Source organism: Mustela putorius, unplaced genomic scaffold (assembly GCF_011764305.1).
Source record: "Mustela putorius furo isolate JIRA1106 unplaced genomic scaffold, ASM1176430v1.1 tig00003834_pilon_pilon_pilon, whole genome shotgun sequence".
Lineage (NCBI taxonomy): Eukaryota > Metazoa > Chordata > Mammalia > Carnivora > Mustelidae > Mustela > Mustela putorius.
This window is the reverse complement of record NW_025421987.1, coordinates 111,348,302-111,364,456: the sequence shown is the minus strand read 5'-3', so window position 1 is coordinate 111,364,456 and position 16,155 is coordinate 111,348,302. Positions and strand designations below refer to the sequence as shown.

At 37.5% G+C, this 16,155-nt stretch overlaps 1 protein-coding gene across 9 annotated transcripts in view; it reads left to right on the top strand.

Annotated features, from left to right (window-relative positions):
• The window catches only part of ANKRD28 (ankyrin repeat domain 28), a 211,461-nt gene that overhangs the window by 141,179 nt on the left and 54,127 nt on the right, over positions 1–16,155 (top strand). For 5 of the 9 annotated variants that reach the window (XM_013046349.2, XM_004773553.3, XM_013046350.2 and 2 more), the window contains 3 exons: positions 7,626–7,826; positions 9,129–9,216; positions 13,397–13,539. In XM_013046349.2, coding sequence (XP_012901803.1) covers positions 7,626–7,826; positions 9,129–9,216; positions 13,397–13,539 — 432 coding nt within the window. Of the gene's footprint in view, positions 1–157; positions 229–7,625; positions 7,827–9,128; positions 9,217–13,396; positions 13,540–16,155 lie in introns of all 9 variants that reach the window. The other 4 variants (XM_004773550.3, XM_004773552.3, XM_004773549.3 and 1 more) reach the window with 1 other exon arrangement.

The window sequence follows — 16,155 nt, the reverse complement described above, 5'->3', positions numbered from 1 at the left end:
CTTCGTAATTTATTTGCAGAAAGTATAAAAAATAAAGTACCACTTTTTCAATTGTTACTTATCCAATTTGGACTATAATATATAACTAATATTTCAGGAGATTTATTTAAAATATTTATGCAAAATATTTCAATTTATTTTTTTCTTCTTGTTGCAGGAGCTAGAGTTAATGCCAAAGACAGCAAATGGTTGACACCTTTACACAGAGCAGTTGCATCTTGTAGTGAGGTATGAAATTTCTCTTAGTAAATATATTGTATATAAAAGCATTAAGTAGGCTTGCCTTTGAGCCCATATTCAAGTTCTTTGTTTTCAAAAAAAGGAAAAAGCAACTAAAAATACCTAGACTGGTTATTTTACTTTAGAATTTGTACAGACCAAGTTAACTGTTCTCCCATCTCTTTTGTGACAAGTTCTCTTGGAGAGTCTGAACTGCAGAGAGTAGAAAACCCTTGTCATATATGTCCTACAAGAGAGATTACTTTCTATACCTATAAAATCCTCCTCAGTCTTTTCTCTCCTGAACATGCTACAAGGGTTCTCCTCACCATGATCAAGAAGTAATCTCAGCAGTATATAACAGTTCATTGAAATATTGTTTTAACACTGGGGGCACCTGCATGGCTCAGTGGCTTAAAGCCTCTGCCTTCAGCTCGGGTCATGGTCCTGGAATCGAGCCCTGCATCAGGCTCTCTGCTCTGTGGGGAGCCTGCTTCTCCTCTCTCTGCCTGCCTCTCTGCCTACTTGTGATCTCTCTCTCTGTCAAAATAAATAAATAAATAAATAAGTCTTTAAAAAAGGAAAGAAATACTGTTTAAACACCAAAATTAGCGTCAAAAACATGACATGGTCTCACATTTTACCAGTTCTAAATATACAACCTAAAAATGTTAGGTATCTTATGGGGAAGAACAGTTTCTTCTTATTTATAACACTGTGTATGATTTGTTCTTCAAGATAACTGACATTTTGGAGAACGTTCATTTTTATGTTTTTCATATCTTCTAGTCCTCTTGATATCCATATAGGATAGGTGTTTTGAGGGGATTGTAGCTAATGGTTTGCCAGAAACCACTCAACTTTTCAGTAGCAGAGAAGGGATGAAAACCTGGACCCTCTTTTTTCTGTCATCTTACTCTCTTTCTAAAATTATTAGATGCATTTTATATTAGGTGCATTTTTAAAAAGCATTGTTCCCAGAGAACTCGTATCTCTTCATTCTTCTTTGTATTCCTCATTGGGAACTATGTGTTGAGCCCAGAACAAGTGAAGAGAAGTAGGGGCACAGTGGCTTGGAAGGATTTCAAACCCTGCGATGTGACAGAGGCAGTGTTAGATGTAGCCTCCTAGTTGGAAGGAGGAGAGAGGGAATAGTAGTAAGTGGTATGCTGTAGCACACATCTTACTGTGGATCTGGGAGCTGTTGAAATGTGGAACTTGCATCTGGAGAAACTAGCTGTACTAGCTGTGGGATCTTGGGCAGAACTGGGGATTATCATGAAAGCTAAGACATTAACCAAAATACTTTGAACAATGAAATTCCATGGGAATGTTAATTAAGTTTGTGGTCACCCCTCTTGTAAAGAGTTTCTGTAAACAAGGGCAGTTAAGGAAGATAAACATACTATCTTTGGAACCTATTAATAAGTTAGACCTATCCATTTTTTAGTATGACTCTTGGAAATATGATTTCTAAAATTGGTGTTTTGCCAACTTAAGTCATAAGAAGGAACACTTTGGTATATTTGTAGAGATTGTAAAACAGGCCAAAAATTCTTAAAGAAAATAATATTAGAGGAAGATGACAGGTTCTTCCCAAAGAGTTGATAGCTGATTTTTTAAAACTGTGTGCTTAGCCTGAGCTTGAAGGCAGGCTATAGGCTGGAAAGCAGTGATCCTAAGAAGTTTCTTAAGTCTGCTTTCAGCCTAAAACTTACTGGGCTTTGCAGTATATTGCTCTTTTGCAGGAAACCTAGTCAAGATTATCAGTTTCACCCAGCTTCTTTTAATTTCTTCAGTTACATCCTGGGTGCAAAAGAGAGTTATACTTTTTTTTTTTTAGATTTTATTTATTTGTTTGACAGAGATCACAAAGTAGGCAGAGGTAGGCAGAGAGGGTAGGGGAAGCAAGCTCCCTGCTGATCAGAGAGCCCGATGCGGGGCTTGATCCCCTGACCCAGAGATCATGACCTGAGCCAGAGGCAGAGGCTTAACCCACTGAGCCACCCAGGCACCCAAGAGAGTTGATTTACTTTAATAATTTTATAATTATTAATAGTTATATCAATTATTAATATTTTATATGTATTACATTATGTATTTATATATTTTATAATTATATAATACATACTAATAATATTGGTGATTATTAATAAATTTATTAATTGATAATTGATTAATTAATTAAATTATAATAGATCAATAATTTGATTAGTTTCGTTTAATAATAAGTATAGCCACAGAGGGGTATGGAAAAGACAAATTTTAGACAGCTTTGGTTTATGTTTTTGAGATACCACGAGAGAAGTAAACCCTACGACAGGGTTATCAGTGACTGTTTTCTCAATCCTCCAAGGCCTCTGGAAGCTAACACCATTATAGAGCATAGTGGAGAAATTAATTCATCACACAGAGGATGCCTTAGGGCTAATTCCCTCATGGTACCTAGGTTGAGAATGGCTGCTTCTGGTGTTATATCCTGAGCTCCTCACTCTCCCTCAGTGACATGGCTTCCACACACTTCTTATTGGCTAGCTGATTTGTTTCATCTCCACCAGTGGTTTGTGGCTTCCACTCTTCTAGTGGACTGTACAGTTCTGCTCTCTGTAAATGCAGAGTATTCTTCTGAATAAATTGATTTCTGAGTATTAGGATTTTGTGTATGTGTCTGTGTTTGGGTTTTGTTTGCTTGTTTTTTAAGAAGCCCATTACACTGCTAGATCCTCTGGAAGATACACACACATACACTTTTTTTAACTTAGCTCAAGAAATTACATCTTAGTTCTATCAAGAAACTGAGTTTATATTATCACATGAGATATTAACAGCCCATCCAGCTATTAAAGTTTATTTGCAAATGTGTTAGCCCTTTTTCCTGTGCATGACTTCAAATCAATGGGAAGAATTCCTAAAAGCAGCCACAGATGGCTAGTGCTCCGTAGACTCTTCTAGATTGACCCAAGTGATGAATAAATACTCTTCAGGTAAAATTATTTAAACCTAGGTCATCACCCCGTATTTCATAATCTTATTAGAAGTATCCTAGGATCTTTTCTTAGATGTTTTTCCAAAGTCAAGGCACATGTGCAGCATTTCTTACACATACACAGTGTCTGATAATGGAAAAATTGGGATTGAGGTTACTATGGTATTTGCCATTCGTAAAACCAAGTGTACCCTTTATTATCCCTATATCATTTTCTAAAAGCTTATAATGTAATAATGTGATCTAGAAATTAGGTTATGACATCAGGCTCATTGATTTGTAATTTCCAGAAATTTGCCCTTTTAGAAGGCTCAGTCTGTTGGTGTCCGCTCTTGATTTTGGCTCAGGTCATGATCCTCAGGGTTGTGAGATTGAGCTGTGGATTGGGCTCCACATTGGGCATGGAGCAGCATAAGATCCTCTCCACCTCCCCCTCCCCCGACTCTTGCATGCTCTCTCTAAAAAGAGAGAGATAAAGAAATTTGCCTGTTTGATTTGGTTTAATGTCTCCCATCCCATCTGTAGATATGATTTTTCTGAATTTTCAAAGATCACTGTTACTGTGATCTGACATACTATTCTGAGTGATAATAGTTTTGGTTGCCATAACAAAATATTACAGACTGGCTGGCTTAAACAACAGAAACTGATTTTCTCATAGCCTGGAGGCTAGAAGTCCTAGATCAAGATCCAACAGAGTCCATTTCTGATGAGGGCTGTCTTCTGGGCTTGCAAACTGCTACTTCTTACTGTGTGTTTGGGGGTATCTTTCTCTTCCTCCTCTTAAAAAGCGGCCAGTCTTATCAGATTAGGTTGCCCCCATTCCATCTCATTTATGTTTAATTAGTTCCTAAAGACCCTATATCCAAATACAGTTACACTGGGAGTTTAGGGCTTCAGCATATGAGTGGCAGGAGAACGCCGCCATTGGTCTATAGCAGTGAACCCATGGTTCAAACTTTGCTCTCTGTTGATTCTAGGATCTTAGTAATTGTGTTTATAGCCTTTCTTAGGTAACATCTTACCTTCCTTTACCTACTGTATTTATTTCTGCTTTTCAGTGAAACAGAAGAATAGTTTTGATTTTTCTATTTCTTGCTAATGGAACATAAGTATTCTCCAGACTTTTCAGAGGATTTAATGTATGTACTGTGAATTCCAGAGTGGGAATGAATAAGGCAAGCCTGGCATCTGTAGTATGCTGTTTGCCTAATTTATCCAATTACAAATTGTTCGTTTTGTTTTTAATTATTTTCTGGTATATCCATTAGCACACTAACTAACATTTTCCAGTATAGTGTTAGTTTTAATCCTCTAAGTCACAGGATGCCCTTCTTGAGATGGAGAATCCTGATGGTGTGTTTGTACCATTTCCTTTCTGTATCATTTTTTCCATATTCCTTTTTTTTAATTGCAGTATAACTTAAAGTAAATGCAGAGATGCTGTATATAGTGTTGAGTTTTGACACAGGTATCCATCCATGTACCCACTCTTGTAAGTTTTTTCCCAATAAAATATGGAAAATTTCCTTCAGTCCAGCAAGTTACCTCATGTCCATTTCCAGTCAGTCTTCCTTGTCCCCAGAGGCAACCACTGTTCTGATATCTTCTACCATAGGATAATTTGACTTATTCTAGAACTTTATAAAAATGTAATCATACACTATGTATTCTTGTGCTGTGAATTTTTTGTTCTACTTAATATTTTTGAGACTCCTTCATATTGTATACATTTGTTGCTGAGGAGTATTTCATTATATGATACACAACAGTTTGCATATCTGCTTTTTGGTTCTTATGAATAAACCTGCTGTGGCTATTCTTGAGTGGGTGGGTCTTTTTAAATTTCTCTGGGCCAGGGGCGCCTGGGTGGGTGGCTCAGTGGGTTAAAGCTTCTGCCTTCGGCTCAGGTCATGATCCCAGAGTCATGGGATCAAGCCCCACATCGGGCTCTCTGCTCAGCATGAAGCCTGCTTCCCTGCCCCCACCCCCTCCACCTGCTTGTAATCTCCGCCTGTCAAATAAATAAATAAAATCTTTAAAAAAAAAAATTTCTCTGGAGCAGATAGCTAGAGTAGAATTTGGGGGCCTAGAGTGTGTCTCCATATATATCTTTCTTTGCTGGCTGATTTCCTTAGGAGATTGATAGACTACTAGGGATCTCTCTAATCTTTTATCAGTCTTGTTAAATACTTACACTCTTTCCCATATTTCAAATAGTTCTGATTACTTTTTATTTGAAAGGTGCAAAAAACTATTTGTGAATCACAGATAATAGTATTTTTAGTTGTCTTCCTTCCTACTTGACATATTGATAGTTGCTTAATGCTTGGGAACACTTTTTAATTTTGTTTATTTTGTTTTTTTAAGAAAAAAAATCAGTGGTCAGCGGGGGGCCTGGGTGGCTCAGTTGGGTAAGAGCCCATCTCTTGGTTTCAGCTTAGGTTATGATCTCAGGGTCCTGGGATGGAGCCCCAAGTTGGCTTGGGGATTCTCTCTCCCTCTCCCTTTACCCCTTCTCCTGCTAGCTTGCACATGTTCTGTCTCTCTCTCTCTCTCAAATAAATAAAAAATCTTTTTTAAAAAATATTTTATTTATTGGGGCGCCTGGGCAGCTCAGTGGGTTAAAGCCCCTGCCTTCGGCTCAAGTCATGATCCCAGGGTTCTGGGATCAAGCGCCGCATCGGGCTCTCTGCTCAGCAGGGAGCCTGCTTCCCTCCCTCTCTCTGCCTGCCTCTCTGCCTAATTGTGATCTCTGTCTGTCAAATAAATAAACAAAAACTTTTAAAAAATATTTTATTTATTTATTTGACAGAGAGAGAGAGATCGCTAGTAGGCAGAGAGGCAGGTTGGGAGCGGGGGAAGACTCCCTGCTGAGCAGAGAGCCCAATGTGGGGCTCGATTCCAGGACCCTGAGATCATGACCTGAGCCAAAGGCAGAGGCTTAACACACTGAGCCACCCAGGCATCCATAAATTAAAAAAATCTTGGGGGAAAAAAGAAAAAAGGACAAGAAAGAAAACCAAAAGTCAGTATTAGTGGGCTTAGCTCTGATTCTGGTCTTTTTCAGTTCATGTGTACTTTGTCATTCATCTGCCAAAGATAGGATTATCACTGCAAGGAGAAATTATTGCTAAGTTTAGTTCTGACTGTAGTGCTTAATGTAGATAGCATACTGGATTCCTTAGTATCTAGCCATGAGTCCCAATTTATAGATGTATTGTGAAGTTTTCCTTGTGCTTCTGGGAGATAAATCCCTTTGGATACTAAGCTTTTAAATAGACTTCTTCTTTTTTTTTAAAAAAGATTTTTATGTATTTATTTGAGAGAGAGCATGAGAGGCGAGAAGGTCAGAGGGAGAAGCGGACTCCCCATGGAGCTGGGAGCCCGATGCAGGACTCGATCCAGGGACTCCGGGACCATGACCTGAGCCGAAGGCGGTTGCTTAACCAACTGAGCCACCCAGGCGCCCTAAATAGACTTCTTAACAATAACTTTATCACAGCATCTATTTCTCTATCTTTCTCTCTCCCTCTGTCTCTAATAAACTAGATACTAGTGATTTTTCCATTTGTAAAATATAATGTATACTAATTTGGGAGATAGTATGCTTTAAATTTTTATATATTTTATTGCAAAACAAACAATTCCTTAAAACTGTTGAAAGTATAAATTAATTGTATCTTATTATCTAGAAAAACAAGAGAAGTAATGAACATTTTTTCTTTTTCCTTTTTTTTTTTTTTTTGAGAGCATGGGCAAAAGTGGGGGGAGAGAGAAAATCCTCATGCAGACTTCCTGCTGAGCACAGAGCCTGACATGGGACTCTATCTCCCAACCCTGAGATCATGACCTGAGCCAAAATCAAGAGTTGGGACATTTAACCAACTGACCTACCCAGGCACCCCTATAATGAATATTTTTAAAGAATATTTATCAGTATCTGTTTTTGCACATTTTGATCTTGTTATGCCTTTTATAGGAGGACAGAAAAGGGGAATGTTTTATCTCAGTGCATCTTTTAACAGCTCTGAGTAGTACAGCCTTTAGTCCAAAATATTTTGTTTTCTTGGGTAAATTCCTACTTTTTATAGCAGGTTCTACCAGACTTTTTATTTCCTCTGGAAATATTAGTTACTTAATATATATACAGTTTCTAAAATTGTTAACTCGGCGCACCTGGGTGGCTCAAGTCAGTTAAGTGTCTGCCTTCAGCTTAGGTCATGATCCCAGGGTCGTGGAATTGAGTCCCCCATTGGGCTCCTTGGCTCAGCCAGGGAGCCTGCTTCTCCCTCTGCCTGCCACCCTCCTTGCTTGTATTCTTTCTCTCTCTCTCTCTCACAAATAAATAAAATCTTAAAAATAAAATAAAACTATTAAATCATTTGTCTTTTGTAACTTTTATCTTCTTATGTTTCAGGAAGCAGTGCAGGTACTTTTGAAGCATTCTGCAGATGTTAATGCTCGAGACAAAAATTGGCAAACCCCTTTACACATAGCTGCTGCTAATAAAGCTGTAAAGTGTGCTGAAGCTTTGGTACCTCTTCTGAGTAATGTAAACGTGTCTGATAGAGCGGGGAGGACTGCATTACATCATGCAGCTTTTAGTGGACATGGTGAGGTAGGTGGTGTTTGATTAGACAGTCATTCTCTCTCCTTTCATCCTGCCACTCCCCACCCCAATAGTTAATGAACTTACCCTTTTTAGTGATTCAGTCCATGGGAATAGCAAAAAAAAAAAAAACAACTTTCTTGTTTGTTTTTATCTAATTTTGCCTTCAGTAAATCCTCAGACTTCTGTTCATGATATAAATTTCTCAAATTGAGAAGTTTACTTCTCAGATAGAACCCATGCTTTTGAATTTCCTGGTCAACCTGAAAAGACAACGGAGAACACTGTCAAGAATACACAATGTGAAAAGTATGTCCTGTTGTGGAAAAAATAATAAAGGAAGAGCAGTTTCATAGGGTTCCCAGAAGGATAGTAGCAAAGGAAAAAGAGTTTGGAAAAGATGTTCTTGTAGTTTATTATCAACATTTAGTCAGAAATTTTTTGATAACAGACCGTCAAAAGAAAAAAATTAAGAAAATTAGTATTTAGTTATCTTACACAACAAACATTGCCTAATGTTAGGTGTTGTAGTGGCAAAGAGTGGGGTTTATGTGTCCATAGAAGGCTTAGGAAAGAAGAAAACACCAGAATTACAAGAACCTTGGAGGACAGCTTGTCCAGTCCTTTGTTTTTGTTGTAGACACAGAGACTCAAAGAGGTAAAGTGACATTGCCAAGATTCCATGGTTGAGAACTAGTGTTGTTTTCACTGTTTCTCTGTTTTTTGCAACATAAAGAATCCTTGCCTTCACTGCAATTTAGGTCACAGTTGTGTCCCTTTTTTGAAACATGGAGTGCCCTTTTCCATGGGGGAATCCATTGTAAATATGGTTAGATGGAATAGAAATACTGTTCTTGAAACATTATGAGGTAAGCAGACTGTGTGGAGTGACCCTCAGGTCTAATCATATTATATATAGTGCATTTGTGTTTGAATTCAAGACATTTCTGGGATAAGAATACACTTTATATTTTAAAAACACCTTGGGCTTTTAAAAGAAATAAACCTGTTGTTAACTATTCTGCCTTTAGACCTTCCAGATTTGTACTTCATTGTTCATAAAATATCAGGACACAAAGTAGCATCTTTAAAAGATACTGATACCTGCTCAATAACACCCATTGCAAATCCTTTTTTTCATATTTTGTTTTACTATTTATTAAATTACGTTAAAGAATCTTTAATATTTAGTCTAGCTTCTTCCTTTCTACAAATGCAGAAATTCAGAGAGATTGAGATGAGTAGTCATCATGAGGGACATTCATGAATAATTCTACTTCTGAATTTAATGAAAATTTATTTTTATTACAGATGGTCAAACTACTCTTGTCTAGAGGTGCCAATATTAATGCTTTTGACAAGAAAGATAGACGGGCTATTCATTGGGCAGCATATATGGGTATGTACATTTTGAATTTCATTTTCTGACATTATGTACTCAGGAAAATTTGTACGTTTTAGTTCCTGCATTTGGTATGACATCTGTTTTTTAGGATAGTGGGAAGTTACACCATATCTAAATTTGCTGCCCAAGTGGAACCAGCCTGGTAGTGGGAGGGGTTTGCCAGAACAAGAATGTATTGGGTCCTCTTCTCCTAAAAGCTGATTAAAAATAATTCTGTTGGGGCGCCTGGGTGGCTCAGTGGGTTAAGCCTCTGTCTTCGGCTCAGGTCATGATCTCAGGGTCTTGGGATCAAGCCCCACATCGGACTCTCTGCTCAGCAGAGAGCCAGCTTCCCCCTCTCTGCCTGCCTCTCTGACTACTTGTGATCTCTGTCAAATAAATAAATGAAATTTTTAAAAATAATAGTAATTCTTTTTACCTTTAAAGGGAGAGACACTAGACACAGGTCTGGGAAACATAATTTTTCTAAGTTGGTGTTTACTGAAAGCCCATTCTTACATCCATCCTTGTTTTTATGGGAATATTAAGGTAGAAGTTAGGAAGATGCTTTAGGAATCCTATTATTTTGGGCTACCACTGTGTTGAATAGGCATCATTGTGTTTGATTTCTACAACAGTAATTTCATAGAAGGGAACTAAGGCTTAGAGTATATAGGTTTTTCTGTAGTAACATGATATATATGTTCTTGAAAAATCTTAGGATTTGCAAAATTGCACTCTAAAACTAGCAAAGCTCATGGGAAAACAGTCTTGCGGTAGACCACCCCAAACCATGCAACATTGTGTCCAGGGCACTACCAAAAACATTAGCTGGTTCTGGAGGTAACTTGGACAGCCAGAGAGCAGGCAGATCTTGAGCTTACCTCAATGTATTTTTAAGTGCAGAAAAAGAGCAGAGTAGAAATACTGACTCGTGGGCGCCAAGACCATGCATATAGAAGTATATCTCTAAGCATGGAGGAAGTATAACCTGCCATGAACCTTGCAAGTCCTACAGGGCCAGCGTTGTACCTCTGAAAGATATGAATATAGACATAATTTTTCAAGTTTTCCAAAATAAAACTGAAAAAACAGCTCCTCCTTTTTGCAGCCATGGAGTCTCAGAGTTTTTTTCTCTTCCCTGACAAAGGTGTAATTCTGCTTCTGCTCTTCTGGCTCCTGTGGCTTAAGAAAAACTGCATATGGACTGACCTGTGTAATACTGGAGTTATTCCTTGATTTACCACTCATACTGCCTAATTACAAACACATTTAGCCAGCTACCCTTCTTATAGGCATAACTTAACCTCAGTACTTCCTGGTCTTGGTTTTGTCTTTTCCTGTCTCTCACATTAAAAATAAAAGATTAAAGGAAAATTTGATGGAAGACTGTTAATTTTTAAAACTATATAAAATTGTAAAATATTATAGTGGAAGAAAATAAATGCACTCAAACCAATTATGTAGATAACCCAAGGTCCAGGAAAATTTTTTGCCTATAGTAGAAAAACAAAAAGAGCAGAATCCATATTGAATTGCAAGTCTGTCCTTTAGCATGAGTGTAAAGGAGTATCAAAAATGAAAGTTCCTGGAAGTTAACATCCTTATCAGATGTCCCTCTTTTGAAAGCCAAAAGCTGAACATTTTGGGCATCTGATGTTTCTCTCACACCAAAGATTCGTGCCTCTGGTTACATCATGGGCAACTTTCTTCTGTTACTTGGAGGTAAACATCCAGAAACAAGTCTCCTATAGCATCCTAAAGTCCCCTCCTCACAGCCTGTACATTTTTCATATTTTAAGTCTTTGGGGACTTTTCTGAATATTCTAGTGTACCTTATCCTTCTGGACAGTTTAGGAGCAGCTATCTGCATCATTTAAAACTGCATACCTTATATTAAGGGGTTTAAACTCAAAGCAGAATGCATCAGGCCTTTTACCTCCAAAGAATTAAGACTTAACTAAACAGCTATTTTCATGAAATTGAAGCCCAGAAGATTTTGTGGGTTGCCTCTAATTGAGCTCTCAGAATAGCTGGGTGTGTATATATCAGGAGCCCTCCTCAGATGGTTTTGTTTTCCTTGATGCACTAGGTGTTGCTTTTCAGGCTAGTAGTAGATTTAAAAAGATGTTCCCTGTTTCTTGGGTCTTATTTAATTTTTGAGCATAAACATTGAGGGATTTATAATTCTTTCCCTACCTCTTTCAGCATGGAAAAAGAGGAGTATTGACACATAGCTTCTAAAATTGTTCAGCTATCCAAAGCATTCAGGATTAAAGAGAACTAAACAAGTAAAAGTAGGGAGCAATTGACTGGTCTCATAGACCAGAAGTCCAAGTCATTGTTCTCTCTAGGTGTTATGTTCAGGGAATTGGTCAATATTAGTGCAAGAGACATTAAAATTACATGTAGTCTTATACTGTATTTCTCACAGACTTCGTTATTTGCCCTGGCCCTCTGTCCCCTGGTTGAAGTTCCCCTTTTCTGTTAGGCTGTATACTTTATCCTTATGCTATTACTGAATTATCTGTTATTAGGTCAGAGTGACATCTCTTTCCCCAAAGAATTGATCATTTTCTCCTCCCTACCCTTTGTTTGCTCTGACCATGAACCTCTGTAAGATCCTTTTTACACATTCATCTTTCCTCTCACTTTCAGTACTTCTAGCAGTATTCAGCCAAGTTCTACCTCCAGTCACTTTAAGGTGATGATTTTGACATAGAAGGTGCTGAATAAATACTGTTTACCTTGATTACCACCTCATGTTAACTCATGCTCTTAAAGCAGTGCATAAAAGTAATTTGGGGCAATTAAGTAATGACTCAAGTTAAGGAACTATCAGAAGGTATTACATATTTATTAGATAGTATTTACAAGTATATGGTGCTTTTGGCTTTTAAGACTTCTAGGAAAGAGAAATGACAGAGTTGATCAGGGAAAATGAGTACTCATGTGGGCCTTCAGGGATGAATCAGTACAGTGCTTGCAAAGAGGCATCCAAGCAAAACATTCCATGCAGTAAAGGAATCTCATTAACAAAGGCACGGAGGTAGGAAGCATTATCACTCATAGAGGAAGAAAGCAGTGTATAATCTAATCTGATAAAGACCGGGGAGATTAATAAAAGGAGCATAGTGGTTCTCCCACCTTCTGGATACCTGTCTCCCTTCCTGGCCTCCTTGTATGGTATATTGGGGCCTGGGACTAGTTCTGACTAGTGAATTAAAAGCAACATCACCTCTCGGCCAGAGCAGTAATTTAAGCATTTAATTGCTGATTTGAGATTCTACAGTCTGTTCTGTATTTGTATACAGAAAGTCTGTTCTCTATTTGGCACAGTGGCCACATTCAAGATGATGTCAGCTGTATGAGTCTGTGTCTTTGAATGACTTAGCAGACCCCTCTTGCCAAACTATCATAGTGTTGATGAGAAATAAAATGCTAGTAATTGATTGTTAACCACAACATATATAACCCTGTCCTGATTGATATAAAGGTGAGTAGCAAACTGAAGTTCGTTAAGGACATCTGGTAGAAATAATAGGGGAAGAGAAGTTTTTAACCACATGTTCTAAAAGCTGAACGTTTTTAAGAAACAAGACACAGTCACTCCCAGGTTTTCAAGTAGAAGATTCCACTAAGGCAGAGAAAAGTAAACTAATGTGTTACACTGACATAAAATGCAAATTTCAGAACTTGAGAATGTATTAAACAATCTTGAAAACAGTAAGATCTAGACAAAAAGAGGGTTATCTAGAGAAAAGGTTGTCACTGGATAAAATAAGCAAATATGATGTTTTCAATTAGTTACCTCTGTCAACATTTATTAAAATTACCTGAGTTCTGGGGCACCTGGGTGCATCAGTGGGTTTTAGTGTCTGCCTTTGGCTCAGGTCATGATCCCAGAGTTCTGGAATCAAGCCCCACATCAGGCTCTCTGCTTGGCTGGGAGCCTGCTTTTCCCTCTCCCTCTGCCTACCACTCTATGCACTTGTGCTCTCTCTCTCTGTGTATCTCTCTCTGTCAAATAAATAAAATCTTTTAAAAAAAAATTTACCCTTGATTTATTGGTGACTTATACATTATTTAGTTAATTTGCATTTTTACTTTTTTTTAAAAAAGATATCCAGGATTATATTTTATATTTTCCTATACTCATCTTTTTTTTTTTCCCCTCTCATAAACACATTTTCAGGTCACATTGAAGTAGTGAAATTACTTGTGGCACATGGAGCTGAAGTGACATGCAAGGATAAGAAGTCTTATACACCTCTTCATGCAGCAGCCTCTAGTGGAATGATCAGCGTAGTCAAGTACCTTCTGGATCTTGGAGTTGATGTAGGTGTATAGATTGAGCAGTATAAATGAAGGAGGCAATTTATGTGTTTATGATTTCATTGCTGGCAGAAGTTATTTCAAATTTTAAGATAATTTTATAGAATAATATTTTTGTCTTTTAATTAGATATTTGTCGTCCTTTACATAATATATAGTATGTTAATATCTGATCATGTAATTAGTCAAAGTATATTAAGAGGTAAAGGATATTTCAAAGGTGAATGAATGATACAGGTTTTTCTTCTTCATCACTATCCAGGATTAATAGCTCCATACTAGCTGATCAGATACACTTGGATTATTTTTTCTAAGTGGCTAGTTTACTGTTAGTCTTATTTGCTCAGTCTAATAATCCCTTTAATTGACTGTAGCAGTTCACATTACAGGATATTGGCAAGAGCTAGGCAGGAAAACCAGAGGCTTCTTGCCCATAAACTGTAAGTGTTCCTTACTGTATAAATATTTTTAGTTAGGAGAATTGCTGCTTTATATTTGATTCCTGCAACAATAGCTAACAATACCTAAAAATAAATATTTTTAGTTAGGAGAATTGCTGCTTTATATTTGATTCCTGCAACGATAGCTAACAATACCTGTCACTTTCACAGGCCATCCTTTAAGCACTTGACTTTTATGCCCCTCTTTGTATATTTACTCTTATTTTAGGTACGTTCTGACAGACTTGTCTGGTTCTTCAGAACAGATTAAAAAGAACAAATTAGGAGAGAGGGTTAGGCTCTGCTAGAGGGAAGACTTTAGATCAACTGCAAAAACAAACCAAAAAATGTACTAGTCTAGTTTGATAAAGAACACAAGGCAGAATTGTAGAGCTGAAGCTTTAAGGATAATATGAAGCTCTTTGCCTAAAGCAAACAAGTAGGAACTGAAAATGTCAGGATTGTGAGATGTTGCAGAAATCTAAACATACTGTTAGGTAGGGTCTTGTAGATTGCAAATAGATAGAAGTTTTATTTTTCAGCAGCTCTTCTAGCTCTATTTCATCAGAGTAGCATAATGTCTTACAGTACCCTTGATCTAGATAAATGAGCATCTTATTTCTGACTGCTGTTTCATGTCCATTCTGATGCAGTTTTTTAAATTTGTGTTATTGACAGTAAAATAAACATTTGTAAACTCTAGTGACAGAGAGTTCTTTGGAATAAATGATGAGACTTAGAGCTGTTTACTGACATGTGGCCTCTGATTGCATGATTTATTAGTTTCCCAGGGCTTCCATAACAAATTACTATAAAGTGAGTGACTTAAAACAACAAATTTAATCTTTCAAAGTTCTGAAGACTCTGAGGGAGAGTCTGTTCCGTGTCTCCTACTTTTTAGTGATGAAATGTAGGTACTTTGACTAAAGTTAAGTGTTATTTTTTCACTTTCTTCAATTTCTGTTATCAGGGATTTCAGAAGAGAAAGTGTTATATACAGTTGTGATAAGTTGAGGCCAACTTCAGAGTAAGAGAGCACTTCCAAATAAGGCTCCTCTTACTTCTGATGAATTACAGGATTGGGGCATTAAGTCACTAGAAGGATTAAAAAAAATTCACTGAAGGAGCACTGGGTGGTTCATTCAGTTAAGTCTCCAGCTCTTTATTTTGGCTCAGGTCTTGATCTCAGGGTTGTGAGTTCAAGCCCCATATTGTCCCCATGCAGGGCATGGAGCCTACTTAAAAGAAAACAAAAAAAAAAAAAACAAAAAACCTCACTGACAACTATTATATTCATAGTTTATTATACAAAAAAAGATGTGAATTAAGATCAGCCAAAGGAAGAGACACATAGGGCAGTGTCCAGAAGTATTCTAAACAGAAAGCATTCATTCTTTCCCCATGGTGTTAGGACTCCTTACTCCCCTAGCATCAGCGTGTGAAAGTATACACATAGTATTGCCAAACTGGAAAGCTCATCTGAGCTTTGTTTTCAGAGTTTTTATTGGGGTTCCTTTACATTTTTATTTAAAAAAAATTTTTTTTTTTAATTTTATTTATTTGAGAAAGTGAATGAGAGAGAGAGCACATGAGCAGGGGCAGAGGGAAAAGGAGAAGCAGACTCCCCACTGAGCAGAGAGCCTGTTATGGGTCTCAGTCCCAGGACCCTGGGATCATGGTCTGAGCCAAGGAAAGATGCTTAACTAACTGAACCACCCAGGCGCCCTATAGGTATGATTGATTGACCACTTGCCCCCATGGTTGATTTCAGTTTCCAAGTCCATTGATAACTGAGGGCTCCAAATCCTGCATCCTAAATCACATGGTTGGTTTAGGTGGCATTGGCATATCCTATCCTCAGAACATTGACTATGGCCAGTCCTACTCTGAGATCCAGTGTAGCCAGCTCCCACCCTAAACGAGGACACTCCTATTAGATATACCGTAGATTACCGCCCAGAAGACAAGGGTGAGGGCTAGACATCTCTTTGGGCAAAGGTCACATTTATTATGTAAGCTTTAAAGTATTCACCCATTTTATTTATTAGAAACAGAACCAAAAAAGAAACTTGGCTCAAGAATTATTTCTCAGTATGGAGAGCACATTCATTCTGGTAAAATGTTAACATGTTAAGGCTGGAAAATATCTAGAGCTCAACTTTGTTGGAAAAATGAAATA